Source organism: Vipera berus (assembly GCF_964194415.1).
Source record: "Vipera berus genome assembly, chromosome: 1".
Lineage (NCBI taxonomy): Eukaryota > Metazoa > Chordata > Lepidosauria > Squamata > Viperidae > Vipera > Vipera berus.
The window spans coordinates 345308649-345330523 of record NC_138202.1 but is presented as its reverse complement, the minus strand read 5'-3'; the positions used below and the strand labels follow the sequence as shown (position 1 = coordinate 345330523).

Sequence of the window (21875 nt, the reverse complement as noted above, 5' to 3'; positions counted from 1 at the left end):
TAAAGTTCAAATTCATGAAAATGATACAATACTGTACGCAGTCTTAAAATGCTGATAATACTAAAGTGGTAGATACCTTCTGTTTAAAATTGTGTATCAATACCAAATGCTAAACAGTCAAGAAACGGCACAGACTAGCACTTTATAGCGTAGCTATGAAGGCTTTAGGGACACGGTGGCTCTGGGTTAGGACGCTGAGCTTGTCGATCAGAAGGTCGGCAGTTTGGCGGGTCAAATCCCGAGTGCCGTGTAACAGAGTGAGCGCCTGTTACTTGTCCCAGCTTCTGCCAACCTAGCAGTTCGAAAGCACGGTGGGAAGGTAACAGCGTTCCGTGCGCCTTTGGCATCTAGTCATGCCGGCCACATGACCACGGAGATGTCCTCGGACAAACGCTGGCTCTTCGGCTTTGAAACGGAGATGAGCACCGGCCCCTAGAGTCGGAAACAACTAGCACACATGTGCGGGGGAACCTTTACCTATGAAGGCTTTGGACAAGATATTCAGATGTCAGGATGTGTCTACATCTATAAAGATCAAAATCATGAAGGCAACGGGTTCCTCTCTAACACTTCATAGAAACATAAGTTGGACCTTGAAGAAGCAGGATAGGGAGTATTGGCACAGATAGCTAAGAAAACAAATATAACACAGAACAAACCAATCTGTTTTCATTAGAGCCATGAATGACCAGAATCAAATTGGATCCTGGGCTTGTTATTTATTATCTAGTTCTCTTGCGTTCTCTTGAGAAGTCTGTAATGCTAGGAAAGGTGGAAGAAAAAAAAGGCAACCATCAGCAAGACTTAGTTATATTGGTGATGGGTGTACTGTTCAGGAAGACCTGAAGGACCAAGTTGGGAACTGATAATCCTGGGGGGGGGGAAATCTATATAATGGAGGTTGGTAAGAGTCGACACTGACTTTGTGGCTTGTACAAAAGATGGTGGGACATCAAATTTGTTCAAGAGTCCCTTATCTGAGGAATCTACATTCCCCACTAGCTCCCTACTAGCAACACACTTTGAAACATTGTCCGGAGATCCTCATTTCTCTCAGCTTTTTTTATTAGGCCTATAAAGTTATACGACCCCCCCAAAAAATAATGCATATAATATTTGTATAGTAAAGGTACAGTAAAGGTTCCCCCGCACATGCGTGCTAATCATTTCCAACTCTAGGGGCCGGTGCTCACGAGTAACAGGTGCTCACTCTGCTACGCGGCACTCAGGATTCGACCCGCCAAACATACATAACACACATTTAAACATACTATATACAACATATGTATAGACCTACACCCTTACATATAAGTAACATATAACAATTAATCACTGTCCATCTTGAATACATAACAGAAGGAGGAAGCTTTAGATAATATAAATATATACACAGTATTTAAATATAAACACACACATACACACACAGATGCACCACTGGAAAACCTGAAGGATCAGGTTAGGGAGATTGCTATGGAGAAAATCTATGGTCACTAAGAGTCGACATATCACAAATGATCATGATAGCAATAGGACTTAGACTTATATACTGTTTCACAGTGCTTTACAGCCAGTCATAGTTCTCAGTGTTTCTTCCTGTTCTCCCAGTCTTTCAATTTACTGCAGGGTCTCCTGGGACTTATAGTACACATAGGGACTATCACCCTGAAGTCCAGACTTGCGAATTTCCAAACTGCTTATAGTTGGCTATACAGAATTTGGATAAAATCAGCCAATAGGCTTGATTCTGCTGGGCCCTTATGTTTTATGCATGCCCACAAATTGAATCATTGTTATCTCCAGTTTAAAGGGTCTCAATTTAGAAGAGCTGTGAAAAAACTACTGGCAATTAGAATAGAGAAAATACCAGGCTAGACAGACTGTGTTGATCCAGGAGCTTGGCCACCAAAACACTGTATCAAAACAACTTGATTGGTATGTTAAGTGAACCCTCTATGAGGAATTGTAACTTATTTATTGCACAATGATTAAATAAATGACATGGTCCATAATGTAATTCAATGTATAAACCAGAGAAGTGTTTTAATTCACATATTGCATTCAACTCAGAGCAGTGAAAGGCCATACTTATTACTACTATTATTTTTGACCTTCAAAGGCTATAAGAAAAGTGGTTGGTGAAATCAGTGATGATTTATACCCTGTTTCACTAAAGAACTCAAGATGGCATAAATAGCATTCCCTTCTTCTATTTTTTCCCAACAGTAATAGCTTAAAGCACTCAATTTGTTCCAGCAACACAAAGGTACACTTCTGAAAAAGGTGATTTTTGCAAAATGTCAGTACTATGATACAGAAATATTACTGTAAAAAAAAAAGCTCAGGGTTGTTTATACCTGCACCAAACAATTATTTCCTTAACTATGCTTGTTGAATTATAATTGGCTGAGATCTCACATCACACAAAGCCATAAACTGTTTGACATATGGTAACAGCTGAGTTTGTATGAGTTAAGCCAATGTAACTGCAAGATATCCAAAGTCAGTTGGAAATAAGTAGCATTAATACTTGTTAAATTAATAATAAAGTTTAAAAAATATTCAATGATTTGATATGGTATATGAACACATGAAACATAAAGGGAGCTTTTAATATTCATTTGGAAGAGGAGTACAATTACCCCAAATATAATATGCTTCCTCCTTTTATTTCTATAGCTCCCTTCATCTTTTACTGTTGGACATGCCAATGGAATTTCAACATCTAGAAGGCCTTATAGTGCCCATCTAAAATTGAAACCATATTGTCTTAAAATATTCCAATCTTACTGAAGTTGATATTTACAATTATTTTGTTAAATTTACAGTCCACCTTTTCTAATTCCTCCCCATTTTCCCAGTAAGAATTCTGTGACATACAATTAATTTTAATTTCACTATTGGGCGGGGAGGGAACTTGTAAGTTTCAGAAGAATCCCACACTATCTGGAAGGCACTAGACTAGATTGAGGATGTGCTAAACCAACCAGAGGTAGAACTATCCCATCACTTATTAGCTTTGTATAAGAGAATAGCTAGATGTGTTGGGAGTAGTATCTTAACAATTCACTGTTAAACTATATAATGGCTTTACACTTTGTAACATGGCCTGAATCTGAGTTATAGCTATGACTGGCTGAGAATTTTCTTGGCTTAATTGAAATAGGATTTTAACCACTTGTAAAGCTATTGTTCTAGGGAAAGTAAACTGCATACTGTATAAATCTTTATATTCTGCATAGGCTGAAAAGGCTTTGCAGGTTTTTATAGTTTTTTTTCCAACTTGCGTTCTGTCAAAAAACAGGTATTTTAATATTTGGATCTTTATAGTATTTTATTTATATCATATACAGGCTTTGTATAGTTTTATCTTTTTAATATGTAAGCCACCCAGAGTTACCCTGTGGTAAAATGGGCAGCCAATAGATTTTAAAATAAATTAAATAATATTTTAATATTACTCATCAGAAAAATTCTAGCGGTAGAAAATGGAAAAAATTGCATTTGTTCAGAGATGCTTTGCTCTTTCGTTTCCAAAAATACTCATTAGGGAAAACGAAGTTGGATTGTTGCAGTTGTCTCGTAATCCTTAAAAATGTAAAATACAACGGTGAAAAAGAAAAATGCCACAAACGCCAAGACAGAGGCTTATATTAATTATGCTGATCTTAATAAAAATCCTCAGAAGCACTCTCGCTAAAGTTCTTAAGTCTTCGTTCTGCTTAAGGAAAAAAAGATAAAGAAAATTCAGTACGTGCTCAAAAAAATGATTTTGTCCTGAGAAAAAAATAATCCCGTTTCATTGAGCATGGTGAAGTCCGTGTATGCTTAAATATACTTTGCCTTCGGCTTCTAACAGTTGCAAGATTTAGAAAACGGCGTTAGAGCCATTGAAAAGAAAATAAAAATAAAAAGGAAACCTAAGAGGAGTAGCAGCCCGCTAAATACACGACGCCTTCTCGGATCGGCAGACAGTTGACTCTGGCTGCGCTTGTGCACTCGATCCTTTGACGCCTTCATTCCTTGGCCGCCGCCGCCGCCGCCGCCGCCACTCCGCCCACAAGCTCAGATATCGCGAGAGCTCTGTCCGAGAAACGGCGGAGGCCAACATGGCGGAAGGTAAGCAAGGTGGGGGAAGCGGCAGTAGCTGCAACTTGAGAGGGAGAGTGGATTTGCCCTGAGGCGATGCTATTACGGGGTGGAGCGATTCCTTCGGGGTCTGGCGAGAAAAGACCGAAAAAGAAGGGGAAGGGCTGAACGCGCCTTATCGACAGGGGTCATCTGTATTTTTGTGTGAACCAGGGGGCGTTACCTGGCTGGGAAAGAGAATCGGGTAACCTTTCCCACCCTGGACTTAAGGCTGGTCGGACTACAACTCCCATCGCTCGTAATTAAAGTGATCTTTTGGCTTTCCCGGCGGAGGAAGATGAGAGGTGTGGTCTAACGCCGCCAGGCTAGAAAAGCCTGGACTAAAGAGGGACGGTAGTGGGGAAGAGGAAGGGTTGGGAGAGAGGAGGCGTAAAGAAATCAGGGTATCTTTCTGAAATAAGATGTTTTAACACACCTTGCTTCTCTGTGTGATGCTGCCAGGTTGGATTCTAGCTCCCCTGCTGCCCAGCCATATCTGGAAGTGGGCTGTGCCTGCAATTGTACTGAAAGATCTGTCGATTTTTTTTGCAGCCCACTAAGGAACTTAATTTGCTTCATTTAACTCCCGTGATTGATTAGGGATTATTGGCTGGCAGTGATGTGTTGAATTTTAGAATTTCTATCAGAGAGAGGGTGCCTTAGAGTCGGTTTTTGACTTCTAGCTATGGTTTTCTTGGCAAGGTCCAGTAATTTGGCATTGCCTGTTTCTTAGGGCTAAGAATGAGTGACTGGCCCAAGGTCATCAAGTTGGCTTTGTATCTAAGGTGGGACTTGAACTCAGGGTCCTGCAATTTCTAAAGTGATACCTTAACCACTGCACCAAACTGCCTCTGATATTGAGAGAATGCAGAACTATTTTTTTTTTGCTAGGGAAGCCCTTACCTAAGAAAACTGTTTAACAGTGATCCAGACTCTTAGTATGTTTAGCTCAGGTTTGCTTGAATTGACTGACACAAATGCCCTTTAGTTTCTCTGGTTTCTTTCCCATTATCTTTTACCTAATTATTAAAAGTGGTACTGCCAGGAATTTTACCTAAACCTAGGACTTTCTCTAAGCTATATGGAGGGAATAGTAGTCAGAGATTAATCCAACAATATCTGGGAACCCATAGATTTCTCATTCCTTATTTTCAGTGGTGGACTATGGATCACCAGTGTCCCAAACAAGCCAAGTTTTTCCTGGTTTTGCCTGAAATTATTGGGGATTAAATATGAACTTTCTGCTTATAAAATGATGACCTTACTGTTTGGCTTACCTTACTGTTAGTTACATGGATTCTCCATAGCTGCAGGCAGAAACCTTTCCCTTGATCTCAACCATTATATCAGTGATCTCACATTTATACATGTTTTAGATTCCACTGTAGTCTATGAAGCAGCAAAGGTTATTAAACTTTCATCTTTTTCTAATGCTTGTTGTATGATTATTGTTTCCTCTTTGAAATCCCTAAAAGGATAGGCTGATGATGGAATTTCAAGATCCAAGGTTTTAAATAATAATGCCGCTTGGGGTGTGTGTGAAAGCCCTAATAAGCAAAGCCCTAATAAGCAGGCATATACATAGAAGGAAGGCTACTGCTAAGCTTGTAAGCCGCCCTGAGTCTTCGGAGAAGGGCGGGATATAAATGGAATAAAAATAAAATAAATGGTTATACAGCATTCACAGTAGGCTGAATTCATATATCACATTATATCATGGTTTCTGTGTTATGCTATGTCACAGTTTTAATTAAAATTTGTTGAACAAGTAGTGGCCAGATTCAGCTGAATAAGCCTAAATCACAATTTACAAGCCACATTTTAAGCTAAAATAAAAATAACCAGGTGTGAATCTAGTGAATCTAGTTACCTACGAAAGAAGCAGTAAGGGTTTGTTGGCCTAAAGCAGGGGTAGGCAACCTTGGCTTTTTTATGACTCGTGGACTTCAGCTCCCAGAATTCCTGATCTAGCATGGCTGGATCAGGAATTCTGGGAGTTGAAGTCCACAAGTCATAAAAAAGCCAAGGTTGCCTACCCCTGGCCTAAAGGTTATATATTATATTATATTATATTATATTATATTATATTATATTATATTATATTATATTATATTATATTATATTATTATATTATATTATATTATATTATATTATATTATATTATATTATGTTATGTTATGTTATTATATTATATTATATTATATTATATTATATTATATTATATTATATTATTATATATTATATTATATTATATTATATTTATTATATTATATTATATTATATTTATTATATTATATTATATTTATTATATTATATTATATTATTATATTATATTATATTATATTATATTATATTATATTATATTATATTATATTGTATTGTATTGTATTGTATTATATTATATTATATTATATTATATTATATTATATTATCTAGACCCGTACCAATCGGGCTTCAGGCCCGGGTACAGCACGGAGACGGCATTGGTTGCGCTGGTGAATGATCTCTGGAGGGCCCGGGACAGGGGATATTCCTCTGTTCTAGTCCTATTAGACCTCTCAGCGGCTTTCGATACCATCGACCATGGTATCCTGCTGCGGCGTCTCAGGGGATTGGGAGTGGGAGGCACGGTCCTTCAGTGGTTCTCCTCCTATCTCCTGGGACGCTCGCAGTCGGTGTTGGCAGGGGGGCAGAGGTCGACCGCGAGGTCTCTCGCTTGTGGAGTTCCTCAGGGGTCGGTCCTCTCGCCTCTCCTGTTCAACATCTACATGAAACCGCTGGGTGAGATCATTCGTGGTTTTGGAGTTGGGTATCATCAGTATGCTGATGATACCCAACTTTTCATTTCGACCCCAAACCACCCCAGTGATGCCCTCGACGTGATGTCCCGGTGCCTGGAGGCGGTCCGGGTCTGGATGGGGAGGAACAGGCTTCGACTCAACCCTGACAAGACTGAGTGGCTGTGCGTACCGGCATCTCGGGATATTCAGGATATCCCACCCCTCATTATGGGGGGTGAGTCATTATCTCCTGTAGATAGGGCTCGCAACTTGGGAGTCCTCCTAGATTCACAACTCTCCTTAGAAGACCATATTGTAGCTGTGACTAGGGGGGCCTTCGCCCAGGTTCGCCTGGTGCGCCAGTTGCGGCCCTATCTAGACCGGGATGCCTTGCGTACGGTCACTCATGCGCTCGTGACCTCTCGTCTTGATTACTGCAACGCTCTCTACATGGGGCTACCTTTGAAGACCACTCGGAGGCTCCAACTGGTACAGAATGCAGCCGCGAGAGTTGTACTGGGAGTCTCCCGATACTCCCATGTCACACCTTTACTCCGCGAGCTGCATTGGTTACCAGTTGTCTTCCGGGTGAGGTTCAAGGTGTTGGTAATGACCTACAAAGCCCTTCATGGCATGGGTCCAGAATACCTTGGGGAGCACCTGCAGCCGGCGTCAACTTCCCTCCGCCCAGTACGCTCCCACAGAGAGGGCCTCCTCAGGGTGCCACCGGTCAAAGAATGCCGACTGGTGGCCCCCAGGGGGAGAGCGTTCTCTGTGGGTGCACCGGATTTATGGAACCATCTTCCGTTTGAGCTCCGGATGGCGCCCGATCTCCGCTCCTTCCGGCGCGATCTTAAAACTTATCTCTTTGAACAAGCTGGCCTGGCCTGATGGGACGGGGTGGGATTTTTATAAATGACTTTAATTTTAAATTTGTATTAATTTATGGGCATTGTTTAATCATGTTTTAATAATTTTAATTTTTGTATCTAGTTTTTATGTATTGCCCTGTTCACCGCCCTGAGTCCCTAGGGAGAAGGGCGGTATACAAATTAAATTAATAATAATAATAATAATAATAATAATAATAATAATAATAATAATAATAATAATAATATTATATTATTATATTATTATATTATATAATATTATATTATATTACATTATATTATTATATTATATTGTATTATATTATATTATATTATATTATATTATATTATTATATTATATTATATTATATTATATTATATTATATTATATTATATTATATTATTATATTTATTATTATATTATATTATATTTATTAATTTAATTTATATACCGCCCTTCTCCCGAAGGACTCAGGGCAGTATAGAATTATTATTATTATTATTATTATTATTATTATTATTATTATTATTATTATTATTATTATTATTATTATTATTATTATTATTATTATTATTATTATTATTATTATTAGATTTCCCTGTCATGTCTTGGTGCTCAGCTCCATTTCTTGACCGAGGGAGCCAGCCAGCCAAGATGCTTAAACCTAAATCCAGGTTAATAAAATAGTTATCAAATTCACATAACATGTATGCCCAGCCCAATAAAATATTTGGCTTAATGTGATTGCTTGATACTTCTTAACCACAATACAGAAATTGCACCTTTATGCTCACCTCCTGTTGGTTAATTTGAGCTGTAAGAAAGTATTTTGGGCAAGATAAGTGAAAAGGTTTCTAAATTTGAATTAATTATCCCACATTGGTTCTTGATTGCCCTAATTCTGAGTAAGATGGGATACTAAAAAGTAATTGGTCTCTTTAGAATGTATATTCTTAATGGATTCTGCCCATTACAAAATTATTGTAATGCTGATCTATTTGAAAATCAGTTATGATGTCATGCTTTAATCCATTCTCAATAAATTTTGACTCATTGCTCATTTTGCCCATCTTACTTTACAGAGTTATAAATGTAACTTCCATGTTGAAAGAACATACAGAAATAAACACACGATAGTTTAGAATAGAATAAATATATTATTTAACTTTTAAAGTGGAGATAAAATTTTATTCTAGTCAATTCTATAAAGGTATGTTTTTATATTGGAAACATTACTAATTTAAAATACTTATGGTCCATCTTCCTGAAGCAAATGTGAAAACAGTACAGAAGCAGTTGTCAATTGGTTGATGATTTTGCAGATTTTGACTTCCTCCTCTTGCCAGAATCCTGTGTTCTCTGTTTTTCTCTGTAAGAAAGCATTGTTAGAGGAAAGGAAGAATTCTAGAATTTCACTGGAAGACGACCAACTTGTTCAGACTTCTTTTCCTCTTCTGCATTTCTTTGTAGTGTCTTTGTTTCCTGTACTGAAGTTTGGTAGCATAGCACAGCAGAAATGTTACTGTAGGGGAGGTTTTGTAAAATCTTTAATTCTCTGGGACATGGTTTTACAACAAGTTCTGTTATATTTTCTTAAATTATTTGTTTTTATTTTATCAGATCTAAATAAAATTGCAGTAAATAAACAATTACGAAGTAAAAGTATATGCAGCTTATCTTTAAATAATATGCATGTCATCATCTTAGAAAAGGCATCTCCTATGAATTCAATTAACGGGAATGCGTCATTAAAAAATAAACTACCGGCAGTTATTGAAAGAAGTTATATGAAAAATAAGGCTTCAGAGTTCAGCCAGTCAATTAAACACATGTTTGATTAATCACTAGAAGGATAATAGTATTTCATTGTGTAGAACTACTTGTGCTTTCCAAACAGCAGCTGTTGAATATTGAATATGTCTGTGTGGCTGTAGAATAATTAAATGCTGTCATTTTTGGCAGATAAATCTAGGCTTGGTAAATTGCAGCTTTCTGGGCATCTAGAAATGTACTGGATTCCTAAATGAAGATTTAAGACAAATACTGTGCGCGGTATAAAACTAATAATTGCCATTATATATGTGTGTGTGTGTGTGTGTATGTATATGTTGTATGTGTATGTATATGTGTGTGTGTATATATGTGTATTATTACATTATATATTTCAAGCTGGATCTTGTCTTTGGGGTTTCTTAAGATGTTGGCTATTTTTTGGTCGGTGCCGAAGGCTGTCTTGATATTGTGTTTGTGGACAATTTTGCTGGTTGATTGATTTTGGTTAGGGAGGCTTCAGCTTCGCATATGATGTTTTCAGTGGGGATGCGTTTGGGGGCGACTGCAAAGTTGAATCCTTTGGAAAGGACATTAGTTTCTGCTATGGTGAGGGTCCTGTCTGCTACGTTATGTACCAACATCTTAAGAAACCCCAAAGACAAGATCCAGCTTGAAAACCAAGGAGTCTATAAAATACCATGCAAAATCTGCCCAGCCACATACATTGGACAAACTAATAGGAGAATAAATGCACGCATCGCAGAACACAAGAATGCAGTCAGAAAAGAAGAAAAAACTTCCTCCCTTTTCCAGCACCTTAAAGCAACAGGACATGAAATTGACTTTGAAGGAATGAAATTAATCTCCAAAACTGAACACTACAACAAGAGAATAATTATGGAAGCCATCAAAATAGAAAAACACCCCCACAACATGAATAAACGTGACAATACCTCCCGCCTACCAGACATCTGGAAACTAGCCCTAGTCAACAAACGAGTCCCAGCCACGAAAACCGACACCGGACCCACAACAACACAGGATTCCATCACCAATCATCCTCACCAGACTCAAACCCAAACCCACCCTATAGACGAAATGCAACCACCATCCAGAAGCCAAACCATGGCGGCATCTCCAGATGCTGCACCCCCCCAACCCCCACACAAACTGACACACGCCATGAACACAAGTCCAGACCGCAAACTCGAACCCAAACCAAAGCCCGGGATGTTACACCACAGCCTTCTGCTCAGGACAGAACTCAGGAGGTTACAATGCTAAAGCTCGGGATGTCACAACACAGCCATTCACCCAGGATGTTGCAGCAGAGAACTCAGGATATCAATACACAAGAGCTCAGGATGTCATCACACAGCCCATTATCCAGGTCGTTACAACACAAAAGACTAATGGGCACACAGCCAACACCTCAGCCACACAGGATGTTACAAAACAGCCGACTAATCCACAAACAATAACCCCATCAACCAATCAACATGTAACTACACAGCCAACCAACCCGCTTACAGCAACAAAGCCATCACCCCCCACCAATATTTATAGAGAGACGGCAACTCCGATCACGCTTTGCTCACACAAGCACGAAGCCAAAGACACCAGCCTGAAGATGAGTGGGACCTCGTCGAAACATCGCCAAGACACTATCAATCTTACACAAGAAAAGACCTGAATACGCCAAGACCTACATACCTGTACCCGTGAAAATCAAATCTTGCATTATCACTGTACAGGATCAAATACAGCAAGCAGGGCAGCAATGGAAGAATATAGATAGTTTTATATGCTAATCATACAGTCCAAAACTGGCATTTTTAAAATTGTGCTTAGCTTGTTAGGGAGATGGGGGAAAACATAACCATGTAAATTTTTTTCTTCTGTTAAAAATATTTTTATATTTAATTTCTGTTTAATTTCTTTTTTTAATTAATCACTTTGAAGTATAAGCAAACAGGGGAAAAAGGATGAATAAAATATGAATAAGAGATTTCTAATATTTCCAGTACTCTGGACATTGAAGCATGTTCCTACAATTTAGCCATTGTTTCATTGCATCAATGAACTTATATACAAGTTAGTAATAAATAAAACTATCACATCTGTTTTTTTCTTTAGCAAAGTTTCAATCAATCCTGGCTTAAATGCAGGGACTGCAGCTTGAGAAGTTCCCCAGCCAACAGGGCCAAAGGTTGGGAATAGTCTCAGAGTTGCAGTTTAAGCACATCTGGGAGACACCTGGTTGGAAAAGATGACTTTACGTAAATGAAAACTCACTTTCTGAAAATCCACAGGTTTTTTTTGGTATTTTATAGTTGTAACTTATTTTAGTAGTAATTTATGTAAATGAGTAGTAACTGATAAATTTCTCCTATCCTTTCTCCAATGAATTTAGGTCTTTTGTGTGGTATAATGTTTTTCTGCTTGTTAGAAAACTATGTCAGAGGAACAGAGAAATATTGTTTTGTAGGGCTACACAAAGTCTCTGCACTTCCCTACCCCAGGACTCCTGTGTGACCTCCTCATTAGGAAGCCATTCAATTTGTAATTTGAATCAACAACTTTAATTTTAATTGGTCGTTATTTAAAAATTGTATTTAGATTACTGTTGGCTTGTGATTTTATTTTGCACATAAATTTTCTATTGTATTGTAAATTGGAAGAGTATTTTTTTGCAAGCCCACTTGAAACTCCTAGAGATAAGCATAGTATAAATTTTTAAGGTAAAGGTAAAGGTTCCCCCGCACATGCTTCTGACTCTAGGGGCCGGCGCTCATCTCCGTTTCAAAGCCGAAGAGCCAGCGCTTGTCCGAGGACGTCTCCATGGTCATGTGGCCGGCATGACTAGACGCCAAAGACGCACGGAACATTGTTACCTACCCACCGTAGTGGTCCCTATTTTTCTACTTGCTTTTTTACGTGCTTTCAAATTGCTAGGTTGGCAGAAGCTGGAACGAGTAAATAAGTGTAAGATAGCTCTTTTAGCATTTTTTTCAGGATAGGGTGGGAATTTAGGGGATGCATACTCGATACAATAAATGTGGACTGATTTGGGAGAAAGCCAGGGAGCTTAAAATATGGAATTGCAGTCAGCTGAATTTACTTTATTTGTTCCTGAAAAGCTTGAATAAGCAGGCTTATTCTCCTTTGTAGCTGGATCAAAGAGATTATGCAGATAAAGCTAATTCATTCAGTAAAAGTTATCTGATCAATACTGGAACCTTTAGTATCTGAAGGAAGGGAACTTAATTTTCTCACAGATTTCCTGGCTGTGTTAGCAGGATGTCAGTTTGAAAATTTTGGCAATTAATAACATTTTGCTTCAGAGGCATAGCTGATTTTTCCACCCCTTTTTGTCACCCAGACAGGAAATCTTGCTCTTGTTGCATTTGTAAGAATGTCAGTATTGTTTAAGTTGAAATGTTTGTAAGAATTCCAGCCTTGCTAGAAGAAAGTGTTTCTGCTTGATCATTGTGATTTTGTAGATGTCTAGGAAATGTTTTGATATTTTTATTGTCTGTTGATCAAATCTCATGTTGAGTATTATGTTAAGAAGGATTCAGGCAAACTGGAGCAGATACAAAGAAAGACACAGAAATGATAATCAGGGAACTGAAAACAAGACAATATTGAGACAATTGGGCATATACATAGAATGAAGGCTACTGCTAAGCTTGTAAGCCGCCCTGAGTCTTCGGAGAAGGGCGGGATATAAATGGAATTAAAATAAATAAATAAATAAAATATTTAACTTTGAGGAAAACAGAGTTGTTTTCCTCACCATAGGATTCTTCAAGTACCTAAACAAATGTTAGACAGAAAAAGACCAAGTTCTATTGTCTATTATTTTTGAGTGCTGAATATAAGTGATTTAGGCAGATTGTAGTTGAATATTAAGAAAAAAATCCTAACAGTAAGAGCAGTTATGGCTATTATCAAAAGAGAAGGAAAGCTTTCCTAGACTTGATGTGTTCAGGCAGACGTTAAATTTTGAGGACGCTTTAAACTGAGCATGGAGCTGAACTCAGTGACTTCTCTGGCCTCTTCTTATTCATAAATTACTGTTGAACATATATGCCATTCAGAGACCACTAAGGAAGAAAGCTTTCTAAAATAATGTTTTATTTTTTCATTTGTTTTTTGCCTTTATTATTTTTATAAATAACTCAAAAGGCAGTAAACAATATTCCTTTCTCCTCCTATTTTCCCTACAGCAACAACCCTGTGAGATGAGATGGGCTGAGAGAGAGTAAGTGGCCCAAAGTCATCCAGCTTTGATGCCTAAAACAGGACTAGAAGTTGTCCTGTCCTGGCTTCTAGCCTGGTGCCTTAACCCACTTAATCTTTTCTTCACCCCCTGGGAATACCTTTTGTGGCCACAAACCATAGCTCCGGATCCCCGAGTTGTAAGATTTAAATCATAACATTTCTTCAAGCCTTCGCAGAACTCTCATGACAACATTGTGACACCACCACTACCCCACCACCCCCGGGGTCCATGGACCACAGGTTGAGAACCACTGGATCAAACTGACTTACCTCCTGTTATTTATTTTTATTTATTACATATTTATGCCATCCATCTCCCCTACAAGGTAACTGGGCGGCTTACCATTTTTAAGGTAAGGATGTTAGAACTAGGTTAGTTTTCAAACTTTTGTTTTTTTGCTCTCATAAATTCTGCTTACCACTTCAATATTTCACAGAAGCAAAGCCAGGAAAGGAAAAATCTACTGCTGACTGGCTTCAAATCATATGCTGAACCTGTGGTTTATTGAATATGTCAACATTAAGCTTTGTTTTGCAATATCTTATAGCAATCTTCTTTAAATATTGCTGACCCCTTATATAAACTGCAGTAAAGGATTTAACCAAAACACAGGACTAAGACTAATTCACATTGTCACTTAGTATGATAGGTACAATCCATTGAAATTGGTATGTTTGGCTATGGTTTGGTTACAACATAAACTGGTATTCCAGTTATTGCTAAATAACTTTATTTAACAACTAATGGTGAACATAGAATGCACTAAGTATGAAATTCTTATTTATTAAGTTTTATTGTAGGGTTGTCTCCTTGGAGCTGGCTCTTTTTATCAAAGGTCTTATTGCATCCTCCCCCCACTTTCCTACTCCAAATTTAATCTCAAAAGTGGGTAACATTGCGAGGCCACGTATTTCATTCAGATTCCTGAACACATTGGAAACAAGCTGCTGCTACCCCCACTAATCTTTGCAACAAGATAGTGTATTGGACATTATCCTCATTGTACTGATTGACCTTGATCTTTACCCTACTGAGTAATTCAGAAATAACATTTAAAAATGAAAGAATTGGCCTAGAAAGGTTTTGGAGCTGTTTTTATACAATGTAGATTTTCTAATACTAGAATTTAGAAACTTAATTAATGTGATGCAATTTTTCTTTGCTTATGTAAAAGGATTTTATATATACTGATAGTTTTTATATTACTGATGTAAAAATCATAAAGGAAATCATCTGTGTTTTCCCAATTTTTGGTGCATTGCATCAAAACGCAGTTAATATTATATCTGTGATTTTTTAAAAAGAAAATATTGCTGTGGCTAGGGCTTGATAGAAATGGTTATTGTTGTTGGGTTTTATAAGAGAAAATTGCTAAAGGGTAGAGTGATGTCTCTTTACCACCATAAGATACTGCAAATTGATTCAGTAACTGAGCACCCTGACTAACCTGCCCTCACACATGGTTGGTATGCTGAATAGTTGGCTGACATTTTATGCAGAACTCTCCCACCATCTATATTATTGGGCCAATACATATAGATCCAGAAGGCCTCTTCCTTTGGAATGATTCTTAAGCTTAATATTTGGGGGGGCATTTTGAAAGGTAGCAAGTACATATTTTCCTAGCTTTTCTGCAACTAAGAGCATTACAGAATCGGGCCAAAGACCCATGGAATCCAACATTCAGTGTCAAAAGTGGATTCATTCTGAAAATTCAGACACGGATGTGAGAAAGATAGCCGCCCATCTTTGTCACTTCACAGAAACTAGTACTTAAGAAGTACTAATACCACTTTACAATGCTTTGGTAAGGCCACACCTGGAATACTGCATCCAGTTTTGGTCACCACGATGTAAAAAAGATGTCGAGACTCTAGAAAGGGTACAGAGAAGAGCAACCAAGACGATTAGGGGGCTGGAGGCTAAAACATATAGGGAACGGTTGCTGGAATTGGGTATGTGTAGTTTAATGAAGAGAAGGGTGAGGGGTGACATGATAGCAGTGTTCCAATATCTCAGGGGCTGCCACAAAGATGAGGGAGTCAAGCTATTCTCCAAAGCACCTGAAGGCAGGACAAGAAGCAACGGATGGAAACTAACTAGAGAGAGAAGCAACCTAGAACTAAGGAGAAACTTCCTGACAGTTAGAACAATTAATCAGTGGAACGACTTGCCTCCAGAAGCTGTGAATGCTCCAACACTGGAAGTCTTTAAGAAGAGATTGGACAGCCATTTGTCTGAAATGGTATAGGGTTTCCTGCCTGAGCAGGGGGTTGGACTAGATGACCTCCAAGGTCCCTTCCAACTTTATATTATTATTATTATTATTATTATTATTATTATTATTATTATTATTATTATTATTATTATTATTATTATTATTATTATTATATGCAGTTTAAGAGGTAGTAGATACCCATTCAGATTAGTTATTGTTGCTAAACTGAACCTTGCATGAATTTGCCTTAGTTCCCTTTATACAACACTGGATAGCACAAGGTTGAGGGTTTTTTTATATTATGAAGGAAAAATTCCCTTTATTGGTCTAGAATCCCAACATACATAAGTTCGGTGATCCTGAATTTGAACATGAGAGTAGGGAAAAATATAATTCTGCTCATATATTCATTTTCATGGCATGCTGTAGTTTGTAGCATAAAATCTCCAAATGGTGTAGTCTTTTCTCATAGGGAAGATGATTGTTTTATTAGGGATACATTTTTTTTAAAGTACTGGAAGTACATGTAAAATTTGCTACATTGGAATTGTAAGAATTGCACTGTTAACATATTCAGATAGCCCGAGATTGGGAGAAATTGCAGTAGAAATTCAGTCCTGGTTTTTACTTCTTTAACTAGCAATGTTCTGCCCTGGAGTCTTCTACCAATATAGTACATATGGAACATCCTTAATTTAAATTTTGTCATTGATCTGACAGGAAGCAGGTTTCCTGAATATCAGATATATAGGGTTTCCTGCCTTAGCAGGGGGTTGGACTAGATGACCTCCAAGGTCCCTCCCAACTACTACTACTACTACTACTACTACTTCTTCTTCTTGTATTTGTATTTGTATTTATTGGATTTTTATACCGCCCTTCTCCCGAAGGACTCAGTCATTTCTTCTTCTTCTTCTTCTTCTTCTTCTTCTTCTTCTTCTTCTTCTTCTTCTTCTTCTTCTTCTTCTTCTTCTTATTATTATTATTATTATTATTATTATTATTATTATTATTATTATTATTATTATTATTATTATTATTATTATTATTATTATTATTATTATTATTATTATTATTGGAATCTCCGGAAACCTTGAATTATCCTTACTTGATATATTGGTTTCAAAATTCTTAATTTTGAGGGTTGACAATTTGAAGATTTGCAAATTAATAGCCTTGCATTCATAGAACAGACCTATAGAATTCACTCAATTTTTTTCTGTTTAGGCATTTGATGGTCCTACTTCGCAATAAGCTAGGTTCATGCATTTTGCATGTTAGGCATATGGTGTTAGCCTACAATGTTGGGTTGAAAATATATTAACCATAATGCTATGTCTTTAAGTTGTTAATTGGCCAATGGGTGTGTAAGTGTTCTCATGGCCATAAGAGGAAGCTAGGAACGTAGCTTCTCTCTCTCTCTGAATTCACTGATCTCTACTATTACTGTTTTTGCTCTGCTGTTGGTTTACTACTGTTGTAAACCTGAACTGTGTATTGACCTCTGGACCGGTAAGAAGACTTTGTAGTTTGGATTACTACTTGGACTGTTGCTATTGTTTATGACCTGGACTGTTTATTTTTGACTGTGCATTTTTGTTCTTACACCACCTCAAAGTAAAATACTTTTTGCTTTTAGAACTCAGTGTATTTCTGTGTGTGACTTTTACTGCTCTCAGTACCATTCCTTGTCTGTGCAACTCTTTGGTAGCACAAGGAGACCTCTGCACAACAAATTCCTTAACACTGGTTATGGGCCCAGGCCTGTACTGAGAGTAAGTACACACAGTTTTCCTAGCTGAGTTTGTGTTAGCTTTTTGGTGTAAAATGGCACAAGAACAGTTGTCAGGCATCTCCTGGATAACCCGGTTGGATGGGACAAACTATGTTTCCTGGTCCACAAAATGCTGCTTGCTTTTGCGCAAGGAAGGACTATGGGCTGTTGTAAATAACCCACCAGATACTACTGCTTGGGATCCAGATGACGAAGAGGATGCAAAGAAGTTAGACGACTTTAAACGTAGCAATGAGAAAGCTCTTTGCATTATTGGACTAACACTGAATGACCAGCAGCTTGTCCATATTCGTGGTGAGGAGTCTGCTGCTAGGTGTTGGGATGTTTTGCGAAGGCTTTATGTTCGTGACAGTGTGGGTGCACATATACACCTTACACGTAAGCTGTTTAGGGCTCGTTTGCAGAAGAATGGAGATATGCTGACCCATTTAAATTACATGAAGGCAACTTTTCAAGAGCTTCATGAAAAGGAGCTGATTTTTTCAGAGTTGCATCAGGTCTACATTATTCTGTCATCTTTGGATGAGAGTTATGATGGATATGTTTCTTCTTTGGAAGTCCTGACCAGAGAGGAACTGACATTGACTAACATTACTGGGAGACTGCTGGAAGAGTCCAGAAGGAGGCGTGACAGAGACCAGCTGAGAGAGACACAGCCACGAGAGAAGCAGCCATTCTCCACTGCTTACAATGTCAAGAAATGTTATTCTTGTGGGGCTACAGGGCATATAGCCAAATTCTGTAGAAAGGGTAAAAAACAGAATGTGAATAGCAGTGGGAAGGCTAAGAAGAGCATTGGTTTGGCTATTTCTGGTAAACCAACATCCAGAAATAATGGATTGTGGGTTGTTGATAGTGGGGCTTCACAATGCATTACTAAAGTGAAAAAGAGATTTGTTAATATGAAAAACAGCAACCAATATGTTTCACTAGCCAACGGTTGGAGGATGAAGGCCTCTGGTGAAGGTAATTCCTATTGTCCATGCATTGATGAACAGTTACCTATGTTATATATACCTAAACTAAGATTCAACTTGTTATCTGTAAGGGAATTGGTTAAGGTTGGGTTTGTGGTAACATTCAGAGGGGAGCAATGCACTATTGAGAGGAATGGAACCTGTGTAACTGCTAATTTGAAAGATGGTTTATTCATTCTCACAAGTAACCAGGTTAGTACAGTTAAAGCTAACTCAATATGTGAGAACAAGAAGCCACATGATGAATGTATACATTTATTGCATAGGCGGTTAGGGCATGTAAACTTTAACTCACTACGTAAAACAGTGGAATTAGTAGAGGGAGTTAAACTGAAGCCATGTAGTAAGTATTTGAATTGCAATACCTGTAATCAGGAAAAGAGCAAGGTAACTCCTGCAAACAGGATAAACGGCTTCAAAACAACTGTTCCTTTGGAAGTTGTGTTTGCTGAGTTAATTGGACCCATGAAACCAAGTTTAGGAGGGTCATGCTATATGTTAAGTATATTGGACCACTACTCTAGATATGGTTTTTGTTATCTGCTTAAGTCAAAGGCAGACACTTTCCAACAATTTGCAAACTGGCTGAAGTTCGTGGAGAGAAAAACAAAGAGAAAGGTTCAGTGCATAATTACTGATAATGGCACTGAATTTACAAATAAGCATTTTGTTGATATGCTACAATCAGCTGGCATTGAGCATAAACGTTCAGCCCCTTATAGACCTCAACATAATGCTTTTGTTGAGAGACGTGGGCAAACGTTACAAGCCATGATGAGAACTATGTTAAGAGATTCAGGCTTAACAGATAGACTGTGGGGGGAGGCAGCAAAATGTGCAAACCATGTTCTGAATTTAGTTGTTAATACTTCTACTGGTAAAATACCATATACAATATGGCATGGTAGAAGACCAAACCTTGATTACCTGCACACGTTTGGCACCCCAGCTTGGGTCCACATTCCTGCACAACTCAGGAGTAAAGGCCAACATAGGGCTAGGCAATTATACTTCGTAGGTTACGAAGCTAACCATAGATCCTATCGTTTCTGGGAACGAGGCACAACTAATGTATATAACAGTGCTAGTGCAAAATTCCTTGAGCACGTTGGTTGGGATAGGTTAGAGCAAGAAGCTGTTAATACTGATCCTCTAGTGTTTGAGGACTCCTCTGATAACGTAACTAGTAATGATAATACATCTCCTGTAAATATAAAGGATGAAGAGGAGATAGGGGAGATAATAGATGAATCAGAGGAAGGAAAGGAGACAGAAATTCAAAGCCCTGTAATTCCTTGGTGTTCAATGCGTATCAGACATCCACCTGATCGCTATGAAGCTAGTATAGTATGTCAAGTTAGTGTAGAGCCATCTAACTATGATGAGATCAGGATGTATCCTGAAAAGGAACAAGCATCATGGAAAGCTGCAATGAACAGGGAGTTGAATTCTTTGCAGGATCTTAAGGTTTATGTGAAAGCAAAACTGCCACCTGGTGAGCAAGCTATAGGTTGTAAATGGATATATAAAATAAAGAAGGGTGTAGATGGAACTATAACCCATAAGGCACGTTTGGTTGCACAAGGTTTTGCCCAAACTACTGAGGATTATGACGAGGTGTTTGCACCCAGTCTAAGGGCAACTACTTTAAGAGCAGCTTTAGTATGGGCGGCTAAAAACCAATATATGGTTAACCATGTAGATGTTGAAACTGCATATCTACATGCTCCATTGCAACATACTATTTATTTAAGAATACCACCAGGATTGACCAGTGATAGAGACCATGATTGTTGGGAGTTAAAGAAAAGCCTCTATGGATTGAAACAATCGGGCTATGAGTGGAATAAATGTATAGTTAATGAGTTGAGTGCATTAGGTTTTGTAGCCAGTAATGCTGATCCTTGTTTGTTTAGAAGAGAACACAATGGAGCATTATCTTTTCTCTTATTATTCACAGATGATATTGCAATAATAACAAAAACTGAGTTAGAAGCACAAACTATCATTTCAAGATTGCAAAATAAATTCACAATTAGAAATCTTGGAGAAATTAGCCACTATTTGGGGTTAGATATTGTGAAAACAAATAGGGGTTTTAAGGTGTCACAAGCCAGTAAAATATCTCAGTTATTAAAGAGATACAATATGGAAATGTGTAAACCAGCTAAAACTCCGATGGCTATGGATTTTAAGGACACTAATGTTGAGAGTCCTGTATTTGATAAGACTATGTACCAATCTTTGATAGGAAGTCTTATGTATCTGAGTAATTGGTCTAGACCTGATATTTCTTACTGTGTAAATCAATTAGCTAGGTACAACAATAATCCAACTGTTAGACACTGGCAATCAGCTAAACGAGTATTAAGGTATTTGAAGCAAACTATTCACTACTCGTTATATCTAGAGCCAAATCGTGAGTTAATCCTTACTGCATATGCAGATGCGAGTTTTGCCTCTGATTCAAACAGTCGTAAATCTACCTCAGGGTTGGCTGTAATGTTGGGTGATTCTTTGATTGGATGGAAGTCTATTAGACAAAAACACATAAGCTTATCTACAATGGAGGCTGAATTTTCATGTCTATCAGTGTTATGTACAGAACTGCTAGTGTACAAACAATTATTGTTAGATATGGGTTTAAATGTAAATGATCCATTTATTGTATATGAGGACAATCAAGCTGCGATAAAGATGGCTAATAGTGCTGCAGTAAGAACAAGATCTAAACATACTGATCTTCGTTATTTAAATGTCAGACAATGTGTCAAAGATAAATTAATACAGTTAGAGTATTGTCCATCTGATGTAAATATTGCAGACCATTTTACGAAGGTACAAAGTGCTGTGAAACACAATGCTAATTGTGAAAGAATGTGCATAAGATTGTAAGAGTTATATATTATTCTACCCAAAGGGGAGAATGTTAGGCATATGGTGTTAGCCTACAATGTTGGGTTGAAAATATATTAACCATAATGCTATGTCTTTAAGTTGTTAATTGGCCAATGGGTGTGTAAGTGTTCTCATGGCCATAAGAGGAAGC

The 21875-nt window shown here is 37.8% G+C and overlaps 1 protein-coding gene across 2 annotated transcripts in view; it reads left to right on the top strand.

Annotated features, from left to right (window-relative positions):
* Positions 1–4048: 4048 nt before the first annotated feature.
* Positions 4049–21875, top strand: part of ANKFY1 (ankyrin repeat and FYVE domain containing 1) — a 77942-nt gene continuing 60115 nt past the window's right edge. Inside the window, exon 1 of one of the 2 annotated variants that reach the window (XM_081341623.1) lies at positions 4049–4116. In XM_081341623.1, coding sequence (XP_081197749.1) covers positions 4107–4116 — 10 coding nt within the window. In that variant the 5' untranslated portion in view covers positions 4049–4106. Of the gene's footprint in view, positions 4117–4231; positions 4431–21875 lie in introns of those variants that run through there. The other variant, XM_081341624.1, reaches the window with a different exon arrangement.